This window comes from Cyrtonyx montezumae, unplaced genomic scaffold, assembly GCF_038088225.1.
Source record: "Cyrtonyx montezumae isolate F1298 unplaced genomic scaffold, pur_monq_1.0 scaffold_3, whole genome shotgun sequence".
NCBI classification, from domain to species: Eukaryota; Metazoa; Chordata; class Aves; order Galliformes; family Odontophoridae; genus Cyrtonyx; species Cyrtonyx montezumae.
Genome location: NW_027072034.1, coordinates 32,835,915 through 32,849,696, shown reverse-complemented (window position 1 = coordinate 32,849,696; position 13,782 = coordinate 32,835,915). Strand labels below are relative to the sequence as shown.

General features: G+C 38.2%; 1 protein-coding gene across 1 annotated transcript in view; it reads left to right on the top strand.

Moving 5' to 3' along the window:
• The window catches only part of SLC9A4 (solute carrier family 9 member A4), a 31,245-nt gene that overhangs the window by 5,225 nt on the left and 12,238 nt on the right, over nt 1–13,782 (top strand). Inside the window, exons 3-7 of the mRNA XM_065743716.1 lie at nt 3,432–3,691; nt 5,648–5,865; nt 10,451–10,653; nt 11,307–11,393; nt 12,716–12,786. Coding sequence (XP_065599788.1) covers nt 3,432–3,691; nt 5,648–5,865; nt 10,451–10,653; nt 11,307–11,393; nt 12,716–12,786 — 839 coding nt within the window. The remainder of the gene's footprint in view (nt 1–3,431; nt 3,692–5,647; nt 5,866–10,450; nt 10,654–11,306; nt 11,394–12,715; nt 12,787–13,782) is intronic.

The following is a 13,782-nucleotide window of genomic DNA, read 5'->3' as shown; positions in this document are numbered from 1 at the left end:
CAACCCATTTGTTGACTTCTCTGTTGTGTCTTTGTATCAATCACATCTCAGACATTTTCTGGGCATTCATGTTCCCAAAATCTCTACCAGGCTTTAGGCTAGAGCAGGCTAGACTATTTATCATGTTGATGGAACCCAAATAGTTTGCTTTTTTCTCTTCAGTGCTGCACTTACTATTTTGAAATCTTTATAACTGTTCTTATCTTACCTTTTCCTCCTTGTTTCTCTCTTACCAGCTTTCTTTGAGTTAACTTAATGTATCTAAAATATATCACCAAGATACATTAAATATTTATTTTTTCTATTATTAAAATGCAAATATCCCCTGGTTCTCTCTAGCCTGCTTATCAGCTATTTACCCATTAGCAGGATAAGCAGGTATGATTTTTACTGAACTATTATATCTGAGGCAACAATAGCTCTCCCATAATGAGTTTACTAACTCAGTACAGAAATTTCCTAAACTACAGAATTAGAACACTGATTTAAGAGACTGCAACTAAAGATGATAATTGTACCCTTTGAACTCATTTATACTCTTTCTCATTCTCTTCAGTAGAGCTGTCTTTCAACAGAACTAGAAGTCTCCATGCCCTAGTAATTGTTTCTTTTCTCGGTGTCTTCTCAGCAGACTTGTAGCATCAGAATAGTGTAAGCAGCTCCAGGATGTGTGGGAGTTTCAAAGTGCTGAATGAAACAGTGATATTGGTAAATACAGCTCAAATGTCATTCAAAATTAAACAAGTGAAGAAACCTGATTTTGCTGTAAAGAGTTTCAAGCTTCTGAAACTCAACTCCTGTGTGCGCCCAGTCCATTTCATCCCAATAGCTGAGCACGTGTGCATCAAAAAACTTAATATTAAATATTTTCCCTGTCCAATTCTTTTTTTGAGGCTTGATTTCAGAAAACGTGAGAACACCTACGTACCATGCCATACTGAAAATGAAGCTTCAGTGACCATGCTTGCTCTTATACCCCCTGGCTCTATCAGTCATCCAGTGGTAGATCGCTACACAATAGTGTCTCCTCCAAAAAAGTCAAACCGTGACATTCACAAAGTTGTTAAGTGAGGCCAACTATTTATCCGTGCCTTCTTTGTGAGTGAACGAAGGCATCCTAAGCTGTTCCAGGCTTTCTTGCCGTATAAAGCAATACAGTACTTCTTTTGCTGGTAGAAACACCTCAAGCTAACTTCATCAAGCAGCTTACTTATATGGAGGCTTACTTCTGTGATGCCCAATGTAAGTTCTTGTACAGAACAGCTTATTCTCACAAAGCACACTAAATAATAATAAAAATAATAATAAATAAATTAAAAAAAAAAGGAAATTTTCCTATTTGAATAATTTCCATTTTTTTGCCTGTTCACTTATATAGATCCATTAGGAGGCACAAAAGGAGAGACAAACTTACAAAGTAATTTGCTGATGATAATTCATGTTATTCAAATGTCTGCACAGTTCAGTGCCATAGCATCACTTATAAAGAATTTCAAGTCTTAAGAAGGGGTTGAAATCAGAAAGAAAGAGGGAGCAGAAAAAGAATAGACTTTGTAATTAAACGTTGCATGATAAGTACGGGATATTTTACTTCCTGTGGAGACACAAACCCACTTTTCCTTATGTATCACTGAAGAGCCTTATTTCATACACAGTCATAAGGAAAAATGCAGCTCCGAGTACTTCGTTTGGGATGCTTTCATGTTAAATATTTTTTTGTACTTTGTCTGTCCCCCAGAAATATTATCAACAAGACTTCTGGAGAACAGCATGTTTGACAGCTCAAGGTCATAGACTCCCAGCAGCAACTTAAGATTGGACAGTAGCTGGGGAAGAATTATTATCCTAATGAGCTTGACTCTTCTATCTGCAAATATCTGCTTTAATCTTCTTAATAGTCTCCTGAAATTAACTATATGAAGAAGAAAGAACAAAGAAGAACAGATAAGATCAATGATTTTCCTGTTTTGGGTTATGAAACTAATGCTCTGGTACAACAGCTATGGAGAACTGGTGTCTTTAGATGCTCCCAAAATTCTCTTGAAAACTGAAAGGTGACTTTCATATACTAGATATTCCCTGTAAACAGATCTGACAGGATTCAGTGGTAGCCAACTCTCAGCAGGTTCTAAGAACTTTTTTATTACTGCCCCATTCCTTCAATTAGTTTTTAAAAGATGGATTAAAGTGGAACATTATGGAGATTTTTCATCATGAATTTCTGCAGGAGACAATTATTAATAATATGAGCATGGTAAACTAATCTGATCTAAAATCTATAAATGATATATCTAATATATAATCTAATATCTATAAATGATATGATCTTTTAATTACTACTGTGCGATTGTGAAGGAGATTAAGTGGCATTAAATACAAAACAGAGAGTAGAGAGACTGTGAACTTCCCCTTCCCATGCCAACGCTACATGAACATAAAATGCATAGGGATCAGTGTGGGTGAGGTAACTGAGTGTAGCCCCAAAAGAGAATATTAAAAATTAAGAGGCTTAGGGTCAGACCACTGCCTATCTTAGTCAGGCTGGGAAAGTGTATTTTGGATATTTCTTTGTGTAAATGCCGTTGTGACAGCTTTAATCTCCGTATTTTTTATGTCAGTCAACATAGACTATAATTATTGTATTAATAAGGCAATTCATTAAAACTAAGTGTTCTACTCTAACACCAGTAACATAACTTTAATAACTGTATTTATCTAGCTAGGGGCAATCTGAATCTGAGGTTGCCATTTACTTCTCTTTCCCCCATTCCCTTCCCCTCACACCCTTTCCCCCATTCCATTCCATTCCATTCCATTCCATTCCATTCCATTCCATTCCATTCCATTCCATTCCATTCCATTCCATTCCATTCCATTCCATTGCTCCTGCTTCCATTCCCATTGCAGATACGATATTGAATGTTTTTTATCCATCAAGCACTACTAAAGAACATCTGATATTTTAGAGTCCACCCAATGGCACAAGTTCAATTTATAGATCATACAGACCAGCTAAACAGGATTTATGTATAAAGTGCATTTTGCAGTTTCTGCCCTGCCCCATCATGAGTCAGAAAGAGAATGTGAGAGTGTGTGTGGGCTTGGTAAGGTACCCAGATGGGCATTGAACAAAAAACAAAAAAGCATGAGTGTTTTTCAGCTACATTAATTACATTTGACCCCTGAGAGTTTTTCTCTTTTTATGCAATCATCAACAAACTCTCCATTTTTTTTTTTTTGCCACTTTAAGAACACTTGGAAAACATTTAAAGTGGGATGTGTTATGAGGCAGCTGAGATTTCAAATATTACTTCGCTCATCTGCCTCAGGCAATATCTGACACACATCTGTACTTAGATATATGTATCAAATGAGAAAGTCTGCAAGTTTCAGAAAAACACCTGACTGCTATCTCCTCATTTTGCACACAGGTGTTATACAACATCTTCATTGCCTTCACCCAGATGCATAAATATGAAGAGATTGAATCCATTGATGTCCTCGCTGGATTTGCTCGCTTCTTTGTTGTGGGACTGGGAGGCATGCTGTTTGGCATTGTCTTTGGATTTGTTTCAGCCCTCATGACTCGATTTACTCACAACGTCTCTGCCATTGAACCCTTGCTGGTCTTCATGTTCAGCTACCTGTCATACTTGTGTGCTGAAATCCTTTACATCTCAGGCATCTTGGCGTGAGTATCTCTTATGGCTGTTCCAGTTGCCCTCTTGGGGAAGGGAGAAATGTTTCATTGAGATTATTTACTCGAGATTGAGGTAAAACTAGTACCAACATTTTCAATCTGTGGCCAGTAAACAGCTTCTAGGTGGTCTATAAGTGCAGTGATAATTAGGAGAAGCAAGCGTACACTTAGCGTAGGCAGAGATTTACTACTGAGGAGTAGATATCTGTGCTGACAACTCGTGCTCATGAGATTTTGAAGGCTTTGGTGCTCTTGGAGGAGAGGAATCTCAAGAAAGATGCTACCTTTGTTGTCAAACCAGTTGACAAAAGTAATAAATAAAAGTATGTGGCTGTTTAGACAGTTTCATCTGCTCACTTCATGTCAAACTTCAGTTTGGCTATCTTCAGAGAAAACTGGTTTTGTACTAGCTCTGGGAAGATGGATTAGAATATTAACCATATTAAACAAGTATTTAGATAGGAAATGTGTTTCTCTGTACCATTAGTCAAAGGAGTTGGGTTTGGGGCTCTGCTCTGTGTCTCTGACAGAGCACTGAGGTATCTGGTGACTTTAGATGAGCAGGGATAGACCTACTACATAGTGAGCACTAATACCACATGAATCCTTTTCTACCTGCACTGCCCAGAATAGTGCTTCCATGCCTATTCATTATGCTATACTACATAGCTCTTTATTCTCCTACTTCTTTATTTTCATTAGGATACTGAAGTTGTTAGTAATAAAAAATGTTAATATAATTGGGATTTATTATTCTTACTGCTTCATTAAGGAAATTATTGCTTGTTTTGGGGACGGGAACTTATTGTCACTCATCTAAATTATTGAGGAATTCATTCATTTTCCACTTGTATCATAAAAGTTGATTATGCATGTGTCTCTAAAAGTCAACAGTATTAAAATTTAATGCCTAATGGCATTGTCGAAGAAGGTCCTTGGACCTGCTCAGTTCTACCAGAATACCCTTGAGATTTCTTCAGCAGAAATTAAAAGAACAGAAACAAGATGAAGGCTTATTTATTGAGCAGTCAACATTCTCCAAATTTACAGGTTTGGAAAAATATCATCATAAGAAGCTCCAAAAGACTAAATAGTATCAGCAGAAACTAGATGGAATATATTATTAGCCTAGCACTGAATCTAATTATCTACAACTGTGTAAAATGAAGGAGATAAGAGGAAACTGCATTTCAGTAGTGCTACTAGAAGACTACTGCTCAACATGAGTATGACAAGTGTCTGTGTTGGGTCATGGCTGATACCTCTGAAGCTGGCTCTAGCTTGATTAACAAGGACTAAAGAGCTGGAAAAAATTTCCTTCCTTAAGAGCATTTCCCACACCCCAGTTAACTAAAAGGAGTGAAAGACCTATCTGTAGGGTAATTAAATTTTCCCCTGCTGTGTGGCAGTGGACTTCTGTGGGAGGAGAGTTTTTGAAGCTTGCCCTACTGATTTGCTAACCACCTGGCAAGGACCCACCAGAGTCTTTGTTCCCTACACAGAACTACAACCATGTAGCCAGCACCTCAAGACAAAGATCACTCAGAGGCAGGTTATGTCCCTCTAATTAATACATCCACAGCCTGGTACAAAATTGACTGCCCTTTGTTTGAGACTCAAATATTTGATGCTTGGTGGTTGTGTGTTATGCATTCAGAATAAAAAGGACTTTGAACAGGAATGTGATATCCTCATTTCCCCTCGAGGGAGGCTGACTGATTTGCTTACTTTTTCCTATGAACAAAATGGATTCATAAAGCACAATGAAGTTCTTTTACTTAATTGAAATAGCTAACATTACTGAAGTAAGATGCTACATTATACTAGGAACATTAAAATTTGGTAGCGAAGAGTATAAATGAACTCTCAAGTTGTTATTAAATTAAAAACAAACAAACAACAACAAAAACAGTTTGTGGCTGATCACTGATGTTTTACCTCCTACAGGATGACAGCATGTGCAGTGACTATGAAAAAATACGTGGAGGAGAATGTTTCCCAGAATTCCTACACGACAATAAAATACTTCATGAAGATGTTGAGCAGCGTCAGTGAGACCCTGATCTTTGTTTTCATGGGAGTGTCTACAGTAGGGAAAAATCACGAGTGGAATTGGGCTTTCATTTGCTTCACTTTGCTTTTCTGCCTCATTTGGCGGACACTGAGTAAGTCAGCTTTTGCAGACAACCTGGTCTGCATCTCTGAGAGAAACCTTTTGGTGCAAAAGTATGTTAGAAAATCCTGTGCAGACTGGTATAACCGGTTTAATAATGAATTTACTAGGCGTGCATTACAGACAACTTCCTTTCACAAATCCACATGTGCAGAAAAAAGGAAAAATATCTAACAAAGCCTTATGCTAGTTTTCAAGCACAGTCTATATGATTAGGTAAGAATAGAAAATATTAAGCAAAATAGAAATGTTACCGTGATTATGCTTATATAGGAGCAGATATCTTGGTTAACTGTGGGCCTCATAATATTTTCATCAGATTGTGTAACTAACTTATAAATTAGAGAATTAGTACAATGTACATCAGCACAATTCTGGTTCTGGGACTGTAACACTAGAGGACCAGAGTCAGAAATGCTTGAGGAATTTTAAAAGACAGAAGGTAAAAGCAAGCATAGATAGATGACTGGATTATCTATAATTCCTTCCTTATACTACATACAGGCCACTTGGGCACACTGCTGGCCTGTGTTCAGCCAGCTGCCAACCAGCCCCCTGAGGTCTTTTTCTGCCAGACAGATTTCAAGCCTCACCTTCTCAATCTGATACCACTGCACAAGGTTGTGATCCACTCTATACTAATCATGATCCTCTCACAAGTCTGTTTGGACACTGAAGTTTTAAACCACTAGAAAACAGCGCCTTTGAAATTATTCTTTCTACACACAGTATTTCCCCATTCCTACAAAGATCTCCTACTTCCTCATCTATGAGACCATGATTCCTCCAGCACAGTCAGAGGATTTCCTAGAAGATGTCATAATAGCTGTGGGACACCATTTCCCATCTTCTTCTGATGACAACGATGGGCCAGCAGAAACTTTGAAAATTTGAGAAAGACAGAACAGGAAGACAAGAAGGATAAATTGTGCTCTTTGAAAAGGTACAGACTGAATGTATAGAGCTTTCCCTTAGCAAAGGTGAGGAACAAACAGAGAGTAAATGCGTAACGTTTGGAGGACTGATGAGTCAGAGAGACCAGTACACCTGGTGTTTTGATAGCTGTCTACTGAAGACCTTTTGATCTGGAAAAGCGGACAGAAAACATTTTTTATGCACTGGAGAAAGTGTTACAGGCCCTGATACTCATGAGAGACTTTGACTATGACAGTGTATATTGGAAGGGCAATATGGCTATTCAGGAGTTTTCTGAAAAAATGTTGAAGATAATTCCTTGATGCAGTCGGTCAATTAAACAACCATTAAATATGTTTTGTCTTGCATAGAAGGAAGGAACACCTGAAGATGTGTTGATCAAGGGCAGCTCTGACTGCAGTGACTGTGAGACCATGAAGTATAAGATCCTGAGGGGAGCGAGCCAGCAGAAAAAAAGCAGGCCTGCAACTCTGGACTTCTGTGAGCAGATTTTGGTCTGTTGAAATAAATGCTAAGTCTGGCAATTAACTGACTTCGACTGCTGGGCTCCAAGTGGTGTGATCAGTTGTGCAAAGTCTAGCTAATGACAAGTAGCTGAGTGGTGTAGTTGACACACTAGAGCGAAGAGATGCTATCCAGAGGTATCTGAACAGGTTTGAGAGGTGGGTCCATGCCAACCTCATGAAGTTCAGGAAGACCAAGTGCAAGATTCTGGCCCTGGACCAGGGCAATCTCAAGCACAAATATAGGCTGGATGGAGAATGGCTTGAGAGCAGCCCTGAGGAGGAGGATTTGGGTATGTAATAATGAAAAACTCAACATGAGCTGACATTCTGCACTTAAAGCCCAGAAGGCCGACTGTGTCCTGGATTCCATTAAGAAAAGTGTGATCAGCAGGTCAAGGGAGGTGATTCTGCCCCTCTACTCAGCTCTCATGAGAACCCACCTGGAGTACTGTGTGCAGTTCTGGTCCCCCAGCACAAGAAGGACATGGAGCTGATGGAGCGAGACCAGAGGAGGGCCACAAAGATGATCAGAGAGCTGGAGCAACCTCCCTATGGCAATAGGCTGAAAGAGCTGGGTCTCTTCAGCCTGGAGAAGAGAAGGCTCTGGGAAGACCTTATAGCGGCCTTCCAAGTATCTGAAGGAAGCCTGTGGGAAAGCTGGGGTGGGACTTTTTATAAGGGCATGTGGCAACAGGACAAGGGAAAATGGTATTAAATTGGAAGAGGGTAGATTTAGACTAGATATTAGGAAGGAATTCTTTTCTTTGAGGGTGGTGAGACACTGGAACATGCTGCCCAGAGAGGTTGTGGATGCTTTCAAGGCCAGGCTGGATGGGGCACTGAGCAAACTCATCTAGTGGGAGGTGTTTCTGCATATAGCAGGGGGTTGGAACTGCATGATCTTAAGGGTCCCTTCCAACACAAACCATTTTGTGTCTCTATTGTACTATGACTCCAGTGACATCCCTCAAGGCTCAGTGGAGGGATCAGCATTATTTTCATTAATGACCTGGTGGATGGAAGTGCACACCCAGCAAGTTTACAGCTGACACGAAGCTGAGAGGAGTAGTTAATATCATGGATGGCAAAGCTAGTATTCAGTGGGAACTGATCAGACTGGAGAAAAGGACTGAACAAAATCTCACAAAGCTCAGGAAAAGTGAATGTGGAGGTTGGCATCCTGGTTGCAATCACTCTATATACTAGCACAGGCTGGAAGTAGCTTTGCAGAGAAGGACCTGGACACAGCATGCTGAACAACAGAAAGTGTGCTTTTTTGATAAAGAGGGCCAACTGCATCCTGCACTTTACTAGAAAGTGTGTACTCAGTAGGTCCAAGGAAGAGTTTTTTTCCCTGTATTCAGCAATAGTAAGAGTATCTGCTGTGTCTGGAGTGCTGTTCTCAATTTTGGACTCCTCAGTAAAGGAGTGCAAGTGCAGTGGAGACTGCCAAACTGGTGAGCACTGAACGTACAAGGAGTGAGCTGGGTCTGCTCAGCCTGAAAAAGAGGTATCTTGGGGGAGAGCTGATTGATATCTACAAGTACTCAGTCAGAGGATAGAGAGATGATGAAGCCAGGCTTCATAGAGGTGCACCCCAACAGGATAAGAGACAACAGACACAAGCTGAAACACTGGAAACTCTAAATGAAGAATAGGAACTCATTTCTTAAAATGAGTGCTCCATTATTATAAACGCAACACAGCTCTCAGTCCTTCAGTGCATTCAGGATTTGACTGGCACTCTGTACAAACTGATCTAATTAGTTGGTCTGGAACCAACTACATGTTGGCACTGAGGAACTGATGTTCAGATGACGTTTCGTAATGCTATGACGTGGTTCATCCCTAAGTCAAACAGAATAACAAATTAGGAAGAAGATATTGGTTTGACCCTTGAAGGTGATAAAAGTTTCAAGATCCTTGACTTTCAAGACCTTTAGGAAGGAATTTAACTAGAGGAAAAAAGAGGAAGACCTATGAAGGTTCAAATACATGCACGTGAACGTGATGACATAAATAACAGCGAAGGTGATATGACTCTTGTGGGTTGGCAGCAAGAAGGCGGTAATTAAATATTTTATTGCTAATCCTGGACCAAGCGTAGTCTGTAAATTTTTAAAGGCTTAATTTTGAAGTCCATATAAGAATATCCTTCTGATAAAGACAGAAAAATTGCTTTTGAAATACAAAAGTCACTTTGCTGTCATGTTCGTTTGTCTCGCTGACACTAAGCTGAGTGTTAGAGCTTTTCTGAGGTCAAAATATTTACCCTGAAGCTACTTGCTAAAATGATTGCATCATTTTCTCTGTATAGCTTGAATAAGGTAAAAAGAATTGCCCCAAAGATGACACCTCACATAACACAGTTTCAGTCTGAGTAGTTGGTGTCTAGCATAGTGTTTTAGGTTTATCTTCCCAATATTTATTTTATTTGATTTATTATTACAGTTTACACAAAATCATAAGATACATGTGTCTTATGTCAAAGATTAAAAGAAATTCAAGCAATTGACTGAATGTACTCTATAAAGCACAAACTGCAGTCCTTACACAGCCACAGACTGTCCAATTATTTTTAACTTTTTAATAACTGTGAAATGAAAGCTGAGAAATCAATAGATAATTTCAGAGACAATAAACTGGAGGATTCAAAATTAAAATGCTATTACTTTCTGCCTTTCAGTAAATCTGTCCACAGGACATGTTAATACAGAACTGTTCAAACTCTTAGGGCATATCACGTGCAGAAAACAGGAGACATTGCAAGGCAAGGCACAGGAAAAAGTGTTTTCTAGTTGTTTACCTCTTTTCCAAAATACTTCAGAGAAGAACTGTGCAGCATAAATATAGGAAGTAAATCTTTTCCCCTAATCTCACTTCAAAACTCATAAGTACCTTTAAAACTTGAAGCAGTTAGTAAACATACTCTTTTTCTGAGTTATCTTTTCACATAAGGCAGATTCGATAGCTGGTAGAAGAGAAGTTACAAGAACCAAAAGTCAAAATAAATGTCTGTCAGCAGCTGCCTGGGACAAGATGTCGTTTTTCTTTAAATATTCTTCTCCTGCTTGCCTAATAATAATGTTTTGTGTTTGTTTGTTTGTTTTTGTTGTTTATTTTTGTCCTTTTTAGGTGTATTTGCCCTCTTCTATATTAGTAACAAGTTTCGAACATACCCCTTCACCTTCAAAGACCAACTCATTATTTCCTACAGTGGTCTTCGAGGAGCCAGCAGCTTTTCTCTTGCATTCTTGCTTCCAGTGAAACTCTTTCCAAGAAAAAAATTGTTCATTACTGCTACACTTGTAGTTATATACTTTACCGTGTTCATTCAGGTAACTATATTTCTTAGTGAGATGCTTTCACATAACCAAGATTGGCTTACAGTGCCCAGCAAGGAGAAACTAGATCTTCTGGATGTCTCACACTCTTTATTTTCCCAAACAAAGATCTTCAATATTTTAGGATGTGTATGAGATTCTACACACTTGTGGTTAGGCACATAGATCCTGTCAAAATGTTTCATTAAACCAGCTTTGTTTCTGTTTTCCTTTTTTAAATGTGACATTTGCTAGTAGTGCTACAGGGAATTGGGAGCAGCAGAAAATGGTTTCTACAATTAAAAAAAATACTTCTGAAAATACTGAAGTAAAAAGTTTCAAAAAAAGTTTCACAATGTTTTTGTTCAAGTGACATATTCTTTGTGAGAGTTGGCAAAGAGTCTGTTACCTTATGTAGTTAAAATGCCTCGATAAATACAATCTTGATTTAAAAAAATAGCCATATATATAGCCATATTTATATATATTAGTTTTTTGAGCTTTAATCCTTTTCTGGTTCAACTCCTAATTACTCAAGACATGAATTTTCTGATTGATTAAAATTAAATCTATTTTCTTGTTTTCTCTCTCTCCCTCTCTCTCTCTCTCTTTTTTTTTTTTTTTTTTGGAAAGTTTATTTACATTTCAACTCATTGTTCTAAATGCAGGGAATAACAATTGGACCACTGGTCAGATATCTGGATGTTAAAAAGACCAACAAAAAGGAGTCCATCAATGAAGAAATTCACACGCGAGTAAGTTTTTGACATCAGCAGATGGTACCCTAAAAAGAAGAAGAGAAAGGGTGTTTAAATACTGGATGAATTTTATAACATTTGGAGGAAATCCTAGGCATAATATTTAAAACATGATCATTCATTTGAACCAATAGTTACTGTCAGATTTGTACCATTACAGTCACAGCATAGCAGGTCTCTTATGTCAGGATACTTGTGGCTGTGGTAGGAAAAATGCTTAAAAGTAGCATTGATAAAATGCACTTATCATCCTTTCCAACTAGACTTGTCAGATACATTTGTTGCTGTCTTTTGATTGATTATAAACACCACTGACATCTTAGAAGTTTTTAATAAAGTTTTACTGAAGTGATATGTGTTGAACCTTTGATCTGCAAATTTCACTCCAAATTATTCTGAATGTGTTTTTTTTCCCTTTCAAACTTTTGCTTTGTCTCTCAAGTTACCAATGTACAAAATAACAAAAAACTACTCAAACTGACAATAGCACTAAACAAAATATATATCCATGCTTTCCTTTTCACAGTAGAGAATATGTCTGAAATTAGCAAAAATGTTGTGTCTTCAACACATTCAAAGACATTGTTAAAATCTCAATTGATTTGAACTTGAAGTGAACATATTTCTTGCTATTTCATAAGTTCATAAGTTCATAAGGTTGGAAAGGACCTACAAGATCATCTAGTCCAACCATTCTCCTATCACTACAGCCTTTACACTTAGATTTGAATCAAATTAATGTTTAAAAGCAAAATATATGACCATATGTATGCAATGATTGTCATTTTCTGTCTATTTCTGTAATGCTGGAAACACAAAAAAGATGACTGAACATTCTCATAGTATTGGTGCAATTCTCATGACAATATGCAAAATCATCAGAGGATTTGCAATTTCAGGGTAAAAGATACGGTGGGGAGTACCTGGCCCCATGCATGTGGAAGAATGTCATTCGTGTTGAGAGGAAACTGAGTGACAAACCCATTGATTCAGGTTTTGGTCATAGTAGACAAAGAAAATAATGCTGTTAGAATGCTCAGTGTTTTCTACTGGGGACAGTCTTTTACTTGGATCTGTGTTTTGCTAGGTGATGGTGAGATTATGCTAGACTTACAGAACTGCTACTTCAATCAAAATATTGACACAGCAGACAAGCACAGCACCTGTCACAGTGGCATAGAGGGATATTGGCCTTGATTTTTTGATGTTTTCAGAATTAACTCAGCCTCTCCATTCAAAAATTTCAAAATCTAGTCAATAGCTGCATATTTTTGGTGACATTTATTTTCTCATAATGGCTCCTCTTTTTTTCTCTCTAGCTGATGGATCACTTGAAGGCTGGTATTGAAGACATATGTGGACACTGGAGTCATTACCAGCTGAGAGATAAGTAAGCATATCTTACTCAAACTGTTACAATAAAATAGCCAATCATTTGCAATGTAAAATAAAAATGGTAAATAGAATGAGAAATCCGTCTCATGCCTCCTTAGTCTAAAATAGCACAAAAGATATTTGAGACATCCAATATCTCTTTTTAAAGGTGAACTTCCAAGTAACCACTGCCTCTTGTGAGTGCAGTGATTATATGCTGTCTGCTATATTACTTCTGCACAAACAAGGATAAACCGAAACCTTCTTAAAGAAAAACACAATAGATAAAGTCATACTGCATGCATCAGGCTGTGTATATGGCTTTGGTATAAATCCTGCTTCTTTAGGATTTAGGTTGGATTTAGAATAGGAAGTGGTGTTTCACTGCCTTTCTCTTTAAGTCACTTTGGCACGTACTATCTCTTGTAGGTAAGTACAGATTCAATTATAATTACCCATTTGTTCTTACAGCTCTTCATACTCAATCATGTTTACTCACATAACTTATAATATATACCACTGGAAGAAGTAGCAGAATATAAATATTAACACAAGCAGATAGTTTCAAGCTAGTCTTTACTCAGAAAGAGCAGAACCTGTGTTAGGTTTTCTATGAGCAAGATGAGGTGATTTTTTAAGCTCTGTGGATCTTCCAGGCATTGCTCAGAAGAGACCAACCCAACGTTCTGAGTTGCCTTCTTCCCCAAGTGAGTGCCATGGTCATGCTGACCAACACTTCAGCATGTGAATGAAGGTGTAGAGACATACTCATTTTCCTTTTTCTCAGAGCTGTGGGCTAAATGTCATTTGTTTAGGCTGTGCTTAGACTTCTGTGCCTGAGTCCTTTGGCCTACCTTTCAGCACTGGAATCCAGTAATCTAGATTGGCATCTGCTGGGACTTGTGGCAGCTACCATTACAACTGGGTTTTTCCCTACAGGAGTGCAAAGAAGAAGGCTGGCTTACATAGAGTTCTTGTCCCATCGGAGGGATTGTATGAGAATGGAGATAGT